This window comes from Epinephelus moara, chromosome 14 (genome assembly GCF_006386435.1).
Source record: "Epinephelus moara isolate mb chromosome 14, YSFRI_EMoa_1.0, whole genome shotgun sequence".
Classification (NCBI taxonomy): Eukaryota; Metazoa; Chordata; class Actinopteri; order Perciformes; family Serranidae; genus Epinephelus; species Epinephelus moara.
The window spans coordinates 9,474,616-9,492,809 of record NC_065519.1 but is presented as its reverse complement, the minus strand read 5'-3'; the positions used below and the strand labels follow the sequence as shown (position 1 = coordinate 9,492,809).

Sequence of the window (18,194 nt, the reverse complement as noted above, 5' to 3'; positions counted from 1 at the left end):
GTGAAAAAAATGCACTTTTAGTGGACGTATTTTGACATTGTTTGACGCTGTCTGAGTGCCCTATCATTTAATATAGTGCGTGCTCACGGGCTGCAGGCAGGTCAGCCCTAGCTTCATACTGGAGAAATGTCAAATATTGAACATCCTATCACTCATTTAGACAAAAGTAGATCGGAAAATAGGGCCCAGGTTGAAAAAAACATTAGTTCCCCTTTAAGGCATTCTTGAGATATCACATTCACAAGAATGAGACAGACAAGGTCACAGTGACCATGACCTCTGACCTATGACCACCAAAATCTAATAAGTTCATTGTTGTGTTTATGTGGACGTTTGTGTCGAATTTGGAGAAATTCCCTTAAAGTCTTATTGACAGTTAATGGTCAATGAATGAGCCTCACATATGCATGTCGTCTGGGACATGAAGGGGTTAATGTGAGGTTTAATGAAGAAACTATAAATAGACTGACACTTGATGAGAGTTTCGTACCTGAGAGCTGCGCTGAATAAACACGCCACAAAGAGTCCAGGTAGTCCAGGCAGACCCTGCAGCATGTCCATCACGAAGTATATCACCATCTGGAGAAAACACGTCGTTAAAAAAACCCTTTGTTTGGTTTGCAAAACTTTATTAGCCGCCAGCAACGAAACACAAATCTGACAGCAAACCAGATAATAATCTATGCAACTATGCTGCTGTGGTTTTGCTGTTAAGTCCTGGAGGGTGTTTACTTATCTTTGAATGAACTTAATTTTTATCCTGCAAACTAAACCCAGGATCATCATATCTCCGTTATAGCTCGGAAATAGCACACTGAAACTCACCGCATCTCGTGAAGAGGTGCCCAGCTTCTCAGAGTGATCCTCTCCACAGTAACGTGCAAACATGACCAGTCCCATCACACAGCTCAGAGCCAGAGCCAGCTGCAGGGAGGGAAACACCATGTAACAAGACCTGCAGGGAGGAAGGAACATAGTTACAGTGGTCATGTCTGAGATCAGGTTTTATTTTTGCTAAACACTCGTTATTGTGGTGGTTTGCATTGACAGGGTGTCTACAGGTATCAGACAGTTAAATTTAATGCTTCTTAAGACACATTTTAACCAACTTCAGGACAGATTTTCAGACAAATCATGTTTTACTTAATTAAGCATCGCAGGTAAGTAGTATATATGTGGTCTTGTGCAGAGGTAAGTGGGAATATGGTTATTAGCGTGAGTTAAGTCAGTCTACATTTTGCCAACAGGTAAGTGCAAGTATTAAGTAAAATGACAGTATTATAGTTTTTTTAAAAAGATTTGAAACAAGACAGGCTTCACTCATTTTCACAAAATGAAATTAAAAAATGGACAAATCAAAGTAGATAAAATGTTTGTAGCAGTTAAGACCTCACAAATTCAAATTTAAGACAATTTAATGACTTTTAAAGCCTTATTGTTGTAACATTGAATTTAATGCATTTTAAGACTTTTTTAAGGACCTGTAGACAATCTGAAAGAACTTCCCAGATATTGCATGCCAATTAATATTTGAGATTTTTAAAATAACTAAAAAATATTTATCAGTCGATATTAATTTTTCAAAATAAACATGAACATTTTGATAAGGATCCCTTCAATTAGTTCTGCATTTCATTGCGACCACCATATATATGTACTAAGAAGCATGAGGTTGGAATAGGTGCGACCATATAAGCCCATGCATCAACTCACTTGTCCAATGAATTCTGTTTAGTTATGCATTTTCTTTGTTACAGGACAGTCCCACTCCCGGATGGGTTTTAAGTACTTATAAAACTCACCCGTTTAAATTTCATTAAGGCTGAAAGTTATGCATGATAAAGGGCGTACCCAATTTGAGTGAAAAGTGGGTGCCATTCATCGACAATTTGCAACCACAGTGACATTGTTGGTTAGGCGATGTTGCATGTAACCCAAGATTCACAGAGTACAGGGGTAGCTGTCGCAATGTTGCTGTTTTTGCATTTCATGAAAGTTATTTGTCACATTTGATCGTCTAAAAAAATCTAGCTTAGCGTTTGGTTGTACTAAAAGACCCTCTAATGAGTCAGATATTCACTTTTTCAAGTAAGCATATTTTGTTCTGATGGTTTTAAGCCTGTTTTTGGCTAGCAGAAACTAGCATTAGCATTTTCACAGTGAACTATAGCTGTAAATGCACCGTGCTAACCCATAGACTGTATAGATGAGTGCTGTAACCAAGCTAGCAGCTAGCCTTAGGGTTAGCTCTACCCTGTCTTCCAAACAGATTGATAGATAATAGATTTTAATAATAAAAAACAGCTAACTAATTAGTAAATGTTAGCATGCTAGCATGCTGAACTAAGATGGTGAACATGGTAAACGTTGTAGGATGTATTACCTATAATGCTAATAAATATAGAGTGGTATAAAGTGTGTTGTGCAAGTGCATTTAGGGCGTGTCCAACCAATATTGCAAGTTTAAGGGCGCATAATCTGGTTGCAAAGTAAGGCGTTTTCTCCCTAATTTGAACCATAGATTTTAATAATAACAAGATACCAGCAGCCAAGATGGCGCCTAATTATTACAATGGAGTTGCTCGCCTGGCACATACACCAAAAAAGTTTTCTAGCTTCCAGGGTACGTCCATGGTATGTGGCCGACTGAATATGCGCAGTAGTGTTTCTCCCGCTGGCCCCGCCCACTGGTTCCCGCTTGGCTCATAGACTCATTTTTAAATCACTTTTCTCAGCTTGAGGAAAGTTTTACGAATATAAAACCACCATGGCTCTAACATTCATAACAGAAAAAGTCATAATTGACCTTGTTTGCAGTTCAAGGCGTCCTGTCAACAGGTTTACAGAAGTCTCTTTTACAATGGTGGCCTGTGGGGACGATGCTTTCTGAGCCTGGGAAAAAATTGCTGCAAAGCTGAGCAGCGTTCCTGGGGGCCTGGTCCAAATATGGACACCATCGTCCAAAGACAAAAATGCCGGATTCAAGGCCTCAAAACAGGAGGCTACAAACCAGTGGGTGACGTCATGATGGCTACATCCATTATTTTATACAGTTTCCACCTCCATCCCAAATTTTGGCCTCCTAGGGCAAAAACTTTTGTGGCTGACTGACCGACCAACAGAGCCACCTATAGAGCTGCTGGTTGCAACAAAAGTGCGCATTTTAAAGAGTCTACAACCGTGCTAATGGCTCTGTGAGGCTGTACTTAGACACTGAAGTGCTTTGAGCTGAATGCAAGTATTTAGTCTTAAACAGAAGTACTGGAAAAATGAAATTTTGACCTGATGATGGCACAAGATGAAAAGTCAGAGGACCATCAAAGTGATCAGAATTCATCTGCTAAGGACCTTCAGTGTTTTTTCCCATGCAAACACAGAGGGCTGAGCGCAGAGGGACGCATGCTTACATGAAAAGGAAAAAGTCATAGAAAGGCTGTAAAGAATTGACACACAGAACCTGTTGTACGTGTTCACAGTCCACACAGCACAGTCAACAACAAATAGTAAACATGGGATATTTCTCATTCTACTTTCCTGCTCTGCTCTGAGAGCTGAAAGAAGTTTTAAGAGACTCAATTATTTTCTTTCACATTTAAATTTCAATGAAAAAACACATTGAAAATCTGCAGTGGGCATACCTGACGGCTTCTTTCTCTGTTCGTGCGCTGAGATATCTCTGGACCTGAGCCTGGTTCACTCCGTACAGGGCCAGCATGAGAAAAACCCCGCCAACCCCCAGAGTCCAGAAGGTGTGTCTCTCTGTAGGATCTGGGTTCAGGCTGAGCACAAGAGAGAAAATACAATACAGAGACAATACTTTAATACCTTCACTCTAACAGGTTTCATTCATTCATTTTCCATACCAGGTTATCCTGTTAGGGGTCATGGGGGGCTGGAGCCTATCCCAGCTGACATTGGGTGAGAGGCGGGGTACATCCTAGACAGGTCACCAGACTATCACAGGGCTGACACATAGAGACAGACAACCATTCACACTCACATTCACACCTACGGACAATTAAGAGTCACCAATTAACCTGCATGTCTTTGGACTGTGGGAGGAAGCTGGAGTACCTGGAGGAAACCCACGCTGACACAGGGAGAACATACAAACTCTGCACAGAAGGGCTCCTCCACCCCGGATTGGAACCGGGAACCCTCTTGCTGTGAGGCGACAATGCTAACTACTACACCACTGTGCTGCTTGCTAAAGAGCTCAATGGCTAAAAAATAAAATAAGTCCCAACCTCTGGCTTGGTGTGTCAGGGCCCTTTATAATCAAGGACTGATACTGGCATTTACAGAACTGATTCCCATGATACGTTTGTGTACAGCTTCCCTCATCCCTTCGTGCTGCTGGTCATTCTCCCACACAAACTACAGCATGGACTCACTCGAGGCCAGAGATGCGGTTTCCCTCATGGACTTTCCTCCAGACTTCAGACACTCCTCCAGTCTGCAGCACCCCCACCACGATGACAGCCAGCTGCCCTGCGAACATCACAAGAGTCTGAAAGACGTCTGTCCAGATGACAGCCTTCAAACCACCCTGCGAGGAGCAGACAAGACACATTGGAAATTAATCTGGTGCATGCTTATATATGCTTTATCCAAATACTAGATATATGTAAGTAACACTGTCAGTAAAAGAAATTCACTGCGTTTAATTTTTGAGGCCGAGAGATAAAGTCACTCCTGAGCTGTCAACAGAAACACAAGGCCTGTTATGACACCAAAACCACAACATGATGTGTTGCAGATATTCAAATAGTAGGAGTATCAGTATCAGGTTATGCTGTATGAAAATGACCTTTTATAACTCACTATTGTTGTGTACAAAGTGCACACTAGTCCTGTTGCCAGCACTGCTCCCCATAATTCAAATCCAGTAACTGAAAGAAAACACAGCAACACAATGAACCACAGATCTCATCTATAAAAAACACTGAGTCACTGTGAAATACATGAACTTTTCTCACCTGCATTTAGTGCAAAGGCAGGAGTATACACACAAACTCCCATATAAATAACCTGCAGAGTAAGAGACAAATCAGACATGATTTACTTCATAAACAGTGTGGGGAAATTAAAGATCTTAAAGGCTTTTTTTTACGTTTGCACCAATCTTGTCCACTGGATTTGTATCAGAACTTATTTAGGATAAAGTTCGACATTTTGGAAAAAAAACTCTTGTTTTCTTGGTGAAAGTTAAATGAGAAGATTAATACCACTCTCTTGAGCACTAAATATGAAGCAGCAGCCAGTTAGCTTAGCTGAGCATCACATGGGGAAACAGCCAGCCTGGCTCTGTCCAAAGGGACCTGTTTCTGTCCAGGAAGAAGTGCAGCATATATCCAGCAGCAAAAACCCCATCTTGTCATTTTTACATTTTGGTATTAATACTGATCAACAAACAAGATAAAACACACACACACACACACACACACACACGCACACATGCGCACGCCTCTGTGCACCAGTCAAGTCTCTCTACGAGTTTATATCCATGTCTGTGAAAACATGGATTCTTCACACACAGAAGATCCACACAATCAGCACAGTTCAAGATTGTCACCAATTCAGTATCTGACCAAATGTCTCCCCTCTGTTCCTGAGATATGACGTTAAGTAATGGCTAGGAAAGTGTTTTATGCAGAACATTATGACGTCACAGTGAAATTGACCTTTGACCTTTTGGACATAAAATGTCACCACTTCATTATTTTACCCTATTACACATTTGTGTGAAGTTTTGTCATGATAAGCATATGAATTCTTGATTTATGGCCAATAACATGTTTTGTGAGGTCACAGTGACCTTGACCTTCGACCACAAAATTCTAATCAGTTTATTCTTCTGTCCAAGTGGACATTTGTGTCAAATTAAGAGAAATTCCATTGGGGCATCCTTGAGATATCACATTCACAAGAATGAGACAGACAAGGTCACTGTGACCTTTGACCTCTGACCACCAAACTCATGATTTCCAAAGGAGATTACAAGAAAAGGTGGCCTAAATAATATGAGTCATGCATTGTAATGAACTTCATGCATGGTAAAAATATTGTTTTATATTTACATTTTTTATATAGTAAATACATAAACTTTATTTAAGTGAGGTCACCATATTTGATATACATAGAATTTGTTAACAGTAATTACATAAACTTTAACAAAGTAAATTAAGTAAATTCTATAGGGCTGCCCCCTAATAGTCGACCAAACATTAGTCGACCAGAAATTTCAGTAATTTGCGAGATTCTACTGGTCCCTTAGTCGCAGAAAAAACAAACACACAAACAAAAAAGTAAAACTCTATTAGGAGCTGCACCTTGTCAAAATAAATCAAAACCTATCTGACTGGACCATGTGGGAATTTAATTTGAAAGGACAGACACAGGAAGTGTCCACGCTCAGCAGTCAGACAGGAGTCAGGTTAATTTCCAGGGCTGGTACCTGCGGTTATTCCACAGGCTAGTTAATAACATGTCGGGCAGGAAATCCAAAGTGTGGGATCATTTTGAGAAGGTGAAGGACGAACCCAAGGTGATATGTAAACTCATCTTCATTGGTCGACTACAAACATGACGTATCATCTGAAACATGGAAGTAGCTACATGCCCATTAGCCCACAGCGTCATTAACAGGCGGCTCGCTCAGTGTGTGACGTGCACTTGTAGATAAAATATAGGCCTATATTAATGAAGGTTCATTAGTACGGTTTTGTATTTCTACAGTGTTAACAATGTTACTGATACTATTCTTTCTCACACCTTCAACTCAAACCATTGTGTTGCCCCACCCAAAATATATAATCTAATAATTAAGGTAATATCATAAACATGCAGGTGACTAGTCGACTAATGGCCCTAAATGACGACTACTGGTCGACTAGGAAAATTCTTAGTTGGGGGCAGCCCTAACAGTTACATAGATTCTCTCAGTTTCATTTGATTTAATCACATAAGTGGTATTTTGGTTTGCGTTATGATTACTTGACTTAACTGGATGAAAATTTTATCTATAACTGAAATATGACAACCTGACAAAATTGACCAAATTCTTTCTTTCAAATACTTTCTTTGATTTTACATTTGGGGGAAAAGAGAGCACCTGTGTCAAAATGGTGCTCACTATCTGCAGATACCCTGAGTCGAGGTATGGAACTTGTTATTGGGAGAGAAGACGTGTGATTGGTGCATCTCCACTTTATTATGTGAAGTGTTGAACCTACTGTCTGAAAGATGAAGGTCAAAGTTCCACAGATACGCACTGCTTTGCTGAAGCGCAGTTCAAGGTACTGTAAAACAAAACAACATGATAACTGTCATCAAGGACACCCAAAATATGAACTCATTTAGACCCAATAAAACCACTTCATGATACCTGATAAGCGCTGGAGAGCCGCAGTCTGTACAAGACAGGAATGAAAACATGAGCAGGAATGAGGAGGCCCAGGATGTAGGCGCAGCCGATGAACCAGTATTGAGTGCCGTGAGTGTAGATTTCTGCCGGTACGCCAATAATCGCCACGGCGGACTGGAATGAGGCGATGAGCGACAGCGAGACAGGAAGACAGCTCATGCTCCTGTCGGCCATCAAGAACTCCTGAGTGGTGCGCTGACGCCCACCTGAGAGAGCGTGGTACAGCCCGATGCCCATAGAGGCGGCGAGCAAGACACCAAATATGACATAGTCTACAATTGTGAAGTGCTTCTGGTTGGACGGGTCCATGGTGATTGTCTTCAAGTGTCAGTCGGAGAAGGTTCAGTTGTCCTGCAGACGCACATTGAGTCAGATGGGAGATGTCTTTGTTCACACCCATCGGTCAGGAGAGTGCAGCGGCCTTGGAGAAAGGAAGTGAAAACATTGATTAAATATGTGTGTGAGAGTGTAAGCTTTGCTGGAATGTTGCAGCCTGATGTGTAACTACACTTTTTAATATGAATCACTTTGCGTGACAGGTTTAGAGATAAACTCTGAAGTCCCCTGAACTGTTTTACAGGTTTGTGTTCTTTCCCTATCAGACAGACAAAAGGTGAACTCACTGGTGACAGTTAAACGGAACAGTCTGAGGCAGAAAAGCACCGTAACATGAGACAACCTCAAGTCTGTGGACAGCCGAGGTCACACAGCTTCTGTGTCAACTTTCCCCCCCGCTTGTGCTTGTGCTGATCCAAAAATACTGACTACTGGTTTGGAAATGGGAGGTTCATAGAGGAGGTCAGCTCTGCTACTCTGCCATCTACTGCCTCTGTGTGTACTGCAGCACAAAGACAAACAGCAGCAACCAATCTGTGACGGTTCTCAAGGTCAAAAGCAACAAATGGGTGTAGATTTACAATGTTTCCACTGTTACAGCCAGCTGTGATGAGATAGTAAAAATCAGTTTTTACCCAAATTATGCTGTGATTGTGCCGTGTCTTTGCCCAAATGAAAATGTTTTCTTTCATAACATTATAAAATCATGAGGACACAAATAATTGGAGATTACTAAAGATCAAAAATGTAAATCAGAAACTATTTTAATAATCACATTACTTGAGTTTTGAGTCTTTTTTAAAGCAAAAAAACAAAACAAAAATATGCTGTTTCAAGCTCCTTAAAAGTGAGGATTTGCTGCCTTTTACGTCTTGTATGATAATAAACTGAATATCTTGTATTTTGGACGGTTAGTGAGACAAAACAAGCAATGTAAAAATGTCACTTACGACACAAGGAAATTGTGATAAGCTGTTTGAAGTTTTTGCTGATAACTTAAACACAGAATAATTCACAGAGAAAATAATCCTTAGTAGTTATTATTTATCGTGACATATCCCCAAACTAGGGCTGCAACTACATTTGATTAATATGACAATTAGCTCTGAGCATAGTGTTAGTTTAGGCAGGATATGATGTCAAGCTCAGCTCCCATCCCAGCTACATCAGCTCATCTCAAACAGCCCAATCAACTGATGGAGCAGCTGACTGATGGAAGGGAGTCAGCTGATAGATCACATGATTCCTTTCTATGCAACCAATTGGCCAATCTCATTCAGGGCGCCCTATTTAAACTGCTCTGGCCTGCGTACTGTTGCTGCTTCCTCTGCAAGCTGCTTTGCAACCTGCCTCCACCCCAGGTCCTCCTTTTCATGCTGTGTCTGACTTATCAATGTCATTTCTATTTGTCATTGGCATTGTCATAGGCTTTCCAAGTAGGCGCATGGAAGGGCAGGGAGTTGTGCTCTCTCTGCCTTAAGGCTTTCCTCTTTTGCGCATGGAAGGGTGGAGAGATGTGCTCTCTCCGCTTTAAGGCTTTCCAAGTAGGCACGTGGAAGGGTGGAGAGATGTGATCCCTTCGCTTTAAGGCTTTCCAAGTAGGCGCGTGGAAGGGTGGAGAGGTGTGCTCTCTCTGCCTCAGGCTTTCCTCATGGAAGGGCGGAAAATTGTGCTCTCTCCACCTTATGCTTTCAACGTGGGAGCATGAAACAGGCTTTCTGCGTAGGCATAGGAAAGCCAGAGAGACCCCAGAACAGAGCCATACCGCCATATATAATACTACAAATAGAAATAACGATGTCTTTGACTGAAGTGGTCCTGACTGAATTATGGTCTTAATGTCAGAAAATAGTGAAAATGCCCTTTGCAATGCTCCAGAGCCCAAATTGACATCCTCAAATGTCTTCTTGTGGTCTTTTCTCAGTTTACAGTGATTTAAAACAGAGAAACTCAGTTGAGAAGCTGGAGCCGGACGATAATTGGCATTTCTACTTGAAAAACAACTCAACTAATGCATTAATTGACTAATCAGTTCAGCTCAAACCCAAATACAACAGCACAATGTACAATAATGTCTAATGAATATCAATTAAAGTGTCTTTTGCTTCACTTGAAGACACTGCTGCTGTAATATTAGCTATATTAGTCATAAATAAGTAATGATGCTGATACAAATATGGGCTGCACAGGAAGATAAAACTCCTGCAACTCGTGGTGAGTGTTTATGTGTCCAGGATTCTGTGTCCCCAGCTCAACATGCTCTTAATATAACACATTAAGGAGAGTTTTTAAATGGTTTTATGTTCTCTGTAATGTTTTTCTTACAGTCAAATTAATTTATGTTTCCTTGGATCAATATGTTAAAATCGTCCACCTACAGCTTATAGTCTACTGATGTTATACTCACTGAAACCACTACCAGACACTTTTCTTGACTTTAGACAGTGATATCTCCACACTGGTTGGATTGATTTTTACCACTCAAATTGCATTTGAAACCTTCATCTCCCTTCATTCTTTTGAATTTTAAACTGCGAAAATACCCCTTACCAATCTCTCACAATGTTAGTTTATACCAAGAGACACAGCACTCCGGAACACAGGGTTGACCCCCACCTAGTAACCCTTAAATATGTGACAACAGCTGCTGAACTGCACTGAATATATGGAAATACAAACTGATAAAATAAAATCGAGGTAATATCACGTCTAGAAACGTAGTGCACTTACAGAGGTATAGAAAACTGAGATGACATGACTCACCTCTGCACAGCTCACTGTTGTAATCCGGGTGAGGCACACTGTCAGTGGCACCATGCTGCTTACTGAGACATTCAAGAGCACTACGTCAGTTTAAAAATAACTTCTTTACGGTTAAAAACAAGAACCACACACAATATGATGTGCTCATTCTCTATACGATATAATCTCTTGAGTTTGTATCTCTTGTGTTTTGCTCAAAAAGCATTTAGATCACATACCAGCGGGCTAATCTCTCAGTCCATGCTCCATGTGATCACAACTTGTTTTGAATTCTCTTCCGGGGTTGAGGAAGCGGTGGGCGTGGCTACAATTGTGACGCAGCAGCCGCGAAAATCAAAATATCCGCAACTTGGGGCGACTATTCTTGTCTGCGTAAGCCACATTATTTTACACAAAGTACATAAAATACTTGCGGAACATGGAGGGAGCGTCTACGAAAGGTAACTCGGACTGACGGGAAGCTATCTGGCTAGCTAGCTGCTAAGCTAGCTAGGAGTAGTTTGTTGTGATGCTCCGTTAGCTTAATGCTAGCTGTTAGCAAGCCGACAGTTTAGGTACCCAACTGTCATTTCTGTCGTTTTAGAGTTAATCTAATGTTAGTGTTTCTTCCTCCGCAGGTGTTTTAAGTCACCTGAGTCTGCTGGAAGTTCAGGCAAGAAGCCGTAAAACTCAGCAGCCGAGTCGTGTGGAGGAGCTGAGGGCTAAAGCTGAGGCGCTGATGGTGCAGAGAGACCAGCTGAAGGCGGAGATAGAGACACACAAGGTGGGATGATGTGCTGAGTTCACACCGTTTATTTGTTGATAGGAAATTTGTTTTGACGAGATATGATGACAACTGGTCTTTATTTGGATAGACATGCACTTAGTTGTCAGTTTATTAGGTACACCTACATGGAACTGATGTATGATGCATTCAGGTGCCCCTCGTATGGTACAGTATGCCAAGTTGGAAAGTCGTTTTTCTGACTCTGGTGTGTTCATGAGCTTGAAGCTGTAATTTGGAAACATCATGTTTGCTACAAATATGTGTTGTATTATTGCTCGGAGCATTTAAAACAAAATGTTGATAACAGTTTGAAGCTTTACGTCACAGTGATTACTGTGAAGTTATTTTGTCCCAGACTTGTTGCTGTACACCAGTGCATCCTCTAAAACAGGGGTGGGCAACCTGCAGCTCTCTAGACCAGGGGTGTCAAACATACGGCCTGGGGGCCAGAGGCGGCCCGCCAAAGGGTCCGATCTGGCCCACTGGATGACTCTGCGCACCTAATTTAAATGTTCTTGTGACGGCTAAGAGGAGTCAGGTTTCAGGGTAAAGTTAAACAGTGAGGAGCCTCCTTCATGTAAAATGCAGCTTTAAAGGGCTTCTCCACCCCGACCATTATACAGTTCTCCAGAAAAGGATTAGAACTTGTGGTCACATTTAAAGATAGTGAACATTGTGCAAATTGTTGTCAAGCAGCAGCTTCAGTAGCTTCCACTTTAGTTTGGTGTGTCAATGCCAGCATATCTACTCAGGGGTGGTAAGATTAGACTACATTTAGACGCGCCAAGATTCGATTGGACTACATTCATATGCAAGTTCATATAAAAAGACAAAATTCAATAAACTGCACCCACAAACAAGCTGGAGAGCCAGTGGCCCCACAGTCTATGAAAACCTGACAGAGCTCAGCTCAGGATTGGCCAAAGCCTGGATGTTACCATTCTCTGAGACAGAGAGCCTGCACATATATTGATGTATAAGATTACGTATGAAAGCAGGACAAGTAGGCACACCGACATTGACAAACATTTGGCTGGCACTGCACTATCGTGGAAGTTTAAGAAGCAGTCTCATTCCATCATTATAGGCCACATGAAGTCTTTGCATGTTGGTCTTCCTATCGGAGTGCCACAAGTGGGCAGTATACAGCGGGGTACAAAAAGACCTCTCTTCATGTTAACTTCACACAGGCTGAATTTGCGAGCAAGCATGTTAGCATACAACTTGCGACATTGCTTGTGGATATCTTTATCATCAGATAAATCACTGACAATGTAATGGCCGTGATATTTAATCTCATTACACACTTTAAGAGCAACACCATATAAGCAGAATTCAGGAATTTTCTGTCATCTTTACTTCTATCAATCATAATGTTGTTGTTATTTGCATCATATTTGATGTCAAAATCAGCACCAGAGTTAGCGCAAATCTTCAACAGCACTATACGGGCAGAAGATTACCAAATCATCTGCATACACAAGATGATTTATTAAAATATTGCCATCCTTACATCCTGTATTACATGCATTCAACTGTTGGAACAAGTCATCCATGTATACGTTAAAAAGAAAAGGAGACAAAATGGCGCCCTGTCATACTCGTTACTAACATGAAATGGTTCCAACCCCCATCTAACCTGCATAGACTGATGAGTGTAACAGTCGACAAGAATTCTTATTATCCATTTAATACTTAAACTTTTACTTAAGTAAGGTTTTCAGTGCAGGATGTTTACTTGTAGTGGAGTCTTCTTACAATGTCATTAGGGTTGAAGCAGTTTACAAAACAAACTGTATACTGTCCTTGGTACGAAAATTGACGGGAATCGTACAGTATTCATTTCCTTATCTAAGGTATTTAAAAAACCTTGCAGCTGGATGGAGAATCTTACCTACATATACTCAAGCCCCTCTTTCTTCTCCACTATCTGTCAGACTTTTTACAGATACGTCCATTCAATAAATGGTTTCAGTGTTCAATTATATTTTTATTATTATTCAGTTATTTTTATCATTTTTTTTAGAACAAACAAGAAACATGGATTATATACACAACATCCAACATCCAAATCCACCGTGCCCCTTGTCAAGGCTGGCCTGCACAGACAAACAAATGAACACCACTAAATACACTTAATGAATAGACATAATTTAGTCAAGATAGACCGATGATAATAATCGGGTATTGCAAGTGAATTAACAGCAACAGAGTGGAGTGAAATGAAGAAATAGGCACACATAGGCATTAAATCAGATTTCTTGAAGTACAGACATTATTGTAATAGTCCAGGAATCAAAGCCGAATGGATTGACTGATCCTTGAGTGGTACATCTGAGCTTTTCCAATTTCAACTGAGCCATGACATCAGAGAGGGGTAGGTTAGACTTTCAAGTGTGCAGAATGAGACATCTCGCTAACAATGATGAAAAGGCCAAAGCACTGGTGAGACCCAGATCTCTTTGGGCCACACTGAATATTGCCAGCTGTGGCTTTGGGTCTGTGGTTTTATTACACACGCATGAAAATGTCTCAAAAATCTTGTCCCAAAATTGTCTCATCCTTGGGCATGTCCAAAATGAGTGGAAAAGAGATGCTGGGTGCCGATTACACAGGTGACAGGTTGGATCAAATTCAGGAAACACGTTCAATTATAATAAAGTGTCCGTTGAACTAAAAAAAACATTATGTTTTCATATCTTTAAGGACCATTTTGACTTATAATATTAACTGTGTTATACCGTATACTGTGAGGCTGTGAGATTTTCTGAGATGGTTATAGTACTGTGAACATCTGATACTGTTCCAACCCAAAGTGTGGTAATAGGACTTTAACTCTTGTAAAGAATCTGAATACTTCTTCCACCACTGAACGACTTTGACCAACCTACAAAAAACAATCTTCTGTGTTTTCTCATTGGTGTTTGTTTCACCATCCTGCAACAGAATCTCCAGAAATTGAGGGCAGTGATGGACAAACAGTGTGCAAATGAAGAAGAAGAAGAAGAAGAAGAAGAAGCAATGGATGAAGACTCTGAAAACTCACAACTGCTGCGTCTGATGGCCAGACACACACAGCTGAAAGACCTCCTGCATGCTCATCACATCATCGGTACGCACAAGTTGTTGTATTACTTTGTCTTCTCATGGCATTCACCCATTTATTATAGATTTGACAATGAGATGTCATATTCTCCATCCAATTATAAACTTGTATTCCTCATTAGTATATCTAAGTCCTCTGATGTCACTCAGGTGGGTACAACGTCATCAAGACCCGTCAAGGCAAAGGTCTGTGCGTGTCTGTGTCTACGGCCTACGAGGGCGTCTACTTAGAGACCTACAACCTGGAGATGGACCTGAAACCAACGCTGAGGATCAGCCGTCACAATATTCCCCCATTCATTCCTTTAAACAGCCTGGCTGAGCAGAGCAACATGCAGACGGATGTTCGGACTCTTCTGGACCCCCTCAGCCAACATCTCAACGCCTTTGCTGGTCGCAAGCAGCAGCTGAAGCTTGTTAAGGTGCCAGAGTTTGCATTGTTGTTGTGTGTTGTTGTCAGTAGTTGTGGCTGTTGTGACCTCGAGTGTCAGACAGTTAGACTGAGGCACTCTGATTTGTTTGTTAAAAAGTTGTGACAAAGATAATGCTATTATATCCGTATTATGATGTAATTTTCTAATTTACCAGATAATATCGTTGCAATATTGACATCGAAGTATTAGGTCATAAATATTGTGATACCGGTATTTCCTTTCCTCGGTATTGCCCAGCCCCGTCTCCTGGAGCAACACAGTGACTCTGTCCTCCTGCCTGTTTATAGGAACTCCATAAGTCTGTGGAGGTGATGGAGAGTAATGTTCTGTGTTCGTTACTGGTGCTGATGGTAACGGTGCCGAGAGAGAAGACGGCTGTTCTCTGCGCGCTGGAGTACGCTGACCACACCAGATGTCTTCCCACACGAGTCCACTTTGAATGTGCAGGTAGGATTTGACTGTCTATCTGGTGTACAAGAACTTTGTAATAATTGTTACCTGATATTTTAATAGATGAAACAACCATCAGGGTGTCTGCAGGTCCTTAAAGGTTGTAAAATGTCTTAAATTTAATTATCAGATTTTAAAAGTCATTAAAAAGTCTTAATTTGAATTTGCGAGGTCTTAATTGCCACAAACGTTTGCTCCAATTTCCTTTATCGATCTTTAATTTTCTGTTTGTCAGAATGAGTTCAGCTCTTCTGTGTTAAAATCCACATCTGATGTTACAAATCTTTAAACCCACCACTGAACCTGAAACTGTCTTTTTACTTCAGCCCAGTTCAGACCAAAGGGTCTTGACGAGACTATTTGCAACACGCCGTTCTGCAACGTTCTAAAAACCTGCCAGTTCACACCAATGCAACTAGATGAGACAGTGTATCATCTCTATGCAACAACTCTCTGTGCTTCTGTTCTGATTTGCAGCTTTTCAGACTTATTTTGTGGCTGAATATAATTTGTAGCTTCTTAAAATATGAATGAGGATAGTGATAGTGAGATACTGGCTACAGCTGCAGAAAAACAGAAACAAAATGAGCATCAGATGGACTGAATTCATAGAAATACGCCACAATGATATAAAATTGATTAATCAATCGATGATAATGTGTGTGTGTACAGTGTGTACATACAGCGAGCAGCAGCAGCGACCCACCGTCCAACACCAGCACATTGTGAGGACGTAAACAGAGGGCTCGGCGGGGACAGAGCACCTGCTGCAGCAAGCGAACACGCTGTCTGTGTTCATTTTGACTTGACCAGCAGACGTCACTACAAGACAGATGATGTGCTTTACGTTCTAAAACCAGTCGTCCACGATTTGACCGGCTGAGTTGCAGGTGATACCATCAGCCGGCTTGAGTCAAGCTCAGACCGACCAGTTCACACCGCTGCAACTTTTCTCTGCAACGTTCTAAAAACAGTTTTGCCTCATCGCAAATCTTTGGTCTGAACTGAGCATCAGACATTGGCAAAATGTAGATTAACCTAACTCACTCACTGTAATAACGATTGTCCTGCATAAAAGTTACCTCTGCACGCAGCCGAATGTATACTTGATACTAACCTGCAATGCTTGAATAAGAAAAAGATGTTTTTTCCACAAATCAGTCTTAAATTTTGTTTAATAAGTATCTTGAAAAAGTCTTAAAAAGCATTTAAATTAAGTGTTTGATACCTGTAGACACCTGGATTAATGTATGATTGATTGATTTTTTATCTGTGTCATGCACACTTACATGTGCCCAGCCCGTTACAATGATGTTGCACTAACAATCCAAAGTACATGTTATTTAGCTACTCAGTCCAGAAACAGAATACTCTGCCTTCTATCCCAGGCCTGGCAAAGAAATTCAGCCACACAAAGGTTCCTCATCTGAAACAAAACTCAAATTTTTCATGATCGTCCAACGAAAAAAGAAATCAACATAGATAGAGGTAATCTTACTGAAAAGAATATTCCAGCTATGTCTTCATGTGCAGGACAGTAAAACAAGAAGTGAACCCCAGTCTCAACTTCACCTAAATTACACAACAAATCAATTCTGTCCTCCTCTGGGGTGGTGTTAAACTGTCCAGTCTCTAAGGCTAATGGTGACGTCCCTGAGTGCAACTGTGCACATAGGGATCTTTGTCTTTCAGTTATACTTCATGTAAGATTCCACTCTGTAGCTGTTCTTTATGAGACAGTAAGTTTTGGTTTATACCATATGTCAACAGACCATTTTCCTCTAAAGATGCGAAACATTTCAATCCTAATCTCCTGAATATTACAGGTTAACTTATTCTGGAAAATAAATGACAAACTGTTCAAATAAAATAATGATTTCAGCTCATTAGCCCAGGGATGACAGTGGGAGATGTCCCAATTAAAAATCTTTTTAGTGAGTCTCTGATCCGACGTCTTCACAAGTCCATTCCAAAGCTGAAGCATTTGACATTTATGCCTGACATTAGGAGGTTCCCATCCCACATCTCCTCTAATGACCAAACTGAAGTAAATTAATGGACACCCAGGAAAGATCGAACCGCTCTACAATGCACTGTGTTACAACTTGTATGTTCTTGGAAACCCAAACACCAGAGGCCTATGTATTTCAATATATCAAAAATGTATGCAATAATGAAAGCAATCACCCAGGCTCCACCGTACATCTTACATCAGCGCTTAAGAGGGTAACAGGATAAATTAACATCTAGTTTGTTCAAAAGTTCACAATAATAAAATATAAAATGGATGTGTCAGGCCAGACAAAGGTTATGCTTTGACGTACAACATCAAAGCGCATTGGTGTCTGTACAGCAAATATCAAACTTACTAAATACTAGTCCATACCCACTGAGTGCACAGTTACCCATGTACAGTTTCACATGGTGTGTGTATGGGATACAGGTAGGAAATATCAGATTAAATAGTCAACTGAACCCATGAAGAAGAGCAATGTATTCAGACAGAGTGTTTGTGAATTTGATAGTACGATTGCTTTATTGAAAGTACAGTAGTACCATTGCCAATAGTGGGATAGTTAGTGGGCTGAAACTGTACATTAGTAGTTGAGGTAGCACGTTAGTTAAAAGTGTTTATATTTTGTATTGACTTAAAAGTGGGGCGCACTGGTAGAATGACTGACTGGACACTGACAGTTTCGTTATTATGTACAGCATACCATACCATGACTTAGTCATACCAAAAATTAAAAAAAACAAAACAAAACATTCGGCCACAGCGATCGGTCGCATTTTAGCCATTTTTAAGCATTTTTCTGTTGTCATAGCGCCACCCAGTTGCCAATTAGACTTAAATTTCTCCAGGCACCTTGAGGCGTCCTGTTCTACATATCTACCAAGTTTAGTAAAAATCCAT

At 40.8% G+C, this 18,194-nt stretch overlaps 2 protein-coding genes across 2 annotated transcripts in view; one reads left to right on the top strand and one right to left on the bottom strand.

Annotated features, from left to right (window-relative positions):
• The window catches only part of slc5a6b (solute carrier family 5 member 6), an 18,100-nt gene extending 7,344 nt beyond the window's left edge, over window positions 1-10,756 (bottom strand). The window contains exons 1-9 of the mRNA XM_050062069.1: window positions 10,526-10,756; window positions 7,388-7,847; window positions 7,236-7,301; window positions 4,980-5,031; window positions 4,825-4,892; window positions 4,395-4,549; window positions 3,639-3,779; window positions 826-955; window positions 491-579 (exon numbers count right to left, since the gene is read on the bottom strand). Of these exons, the coding sequence (XP_049918026.1) occupies window positions 491-579; window positions 826-955; window positions 3,639-3,779; window positions 4,395-4,549; window positions 4,825-4,892; window positions 4,980-5,031; window positions 7,236-7,301; window positions 7,388-7,735 (1,049 nt within the window). The 5' untranslated portion in view covers window positions 7,736-7,847; window positions 10,526-10,756. The remainder of the gene's footprint in view (window positions 1-490; window positions 580-825; window positions 956-3,638; window positions 3,780-4,394; window positions 4,550-4,824; window positions 4,893-4,979; window positions 5,032-7,235; window positions 7,302-7,387; window positions 7,848-10,525) is intronic.
• Window positions 10,757-10,816: 60 nt separating this feature from the next.
• cenpo (centromere protein O) overlaps window positions 10,817-18,194 on the top strand; it is a 7,829-nt gene continuing 451 nt past the window's right edge. The window contains exons 1-5 of the mRNA XM_050062070.1: window positions 10,817-10,965; window positions 11,143-11,288; window positions 14,238-14,403; window positions 14,547-14,818; window positions 15,118-15,277. Coding sequence (XP_049918027.1) covers window positions 10,944-10,965; window positions 11,143-11,288; window positions 14,238-14,403; window positions 14,547-14,818; window positions 15,118-15,277 — 766 coding nt within the window. The 5' untranslated portion in view covers window positions 10,817-10,943. The remainder of the gene's footprint in view (window positions 10,966-11,142; window positions 11,289-14,237; window positions 14,404-14,546; window positions 14,819-15,117; window positions 15,278-18,194) is intronic.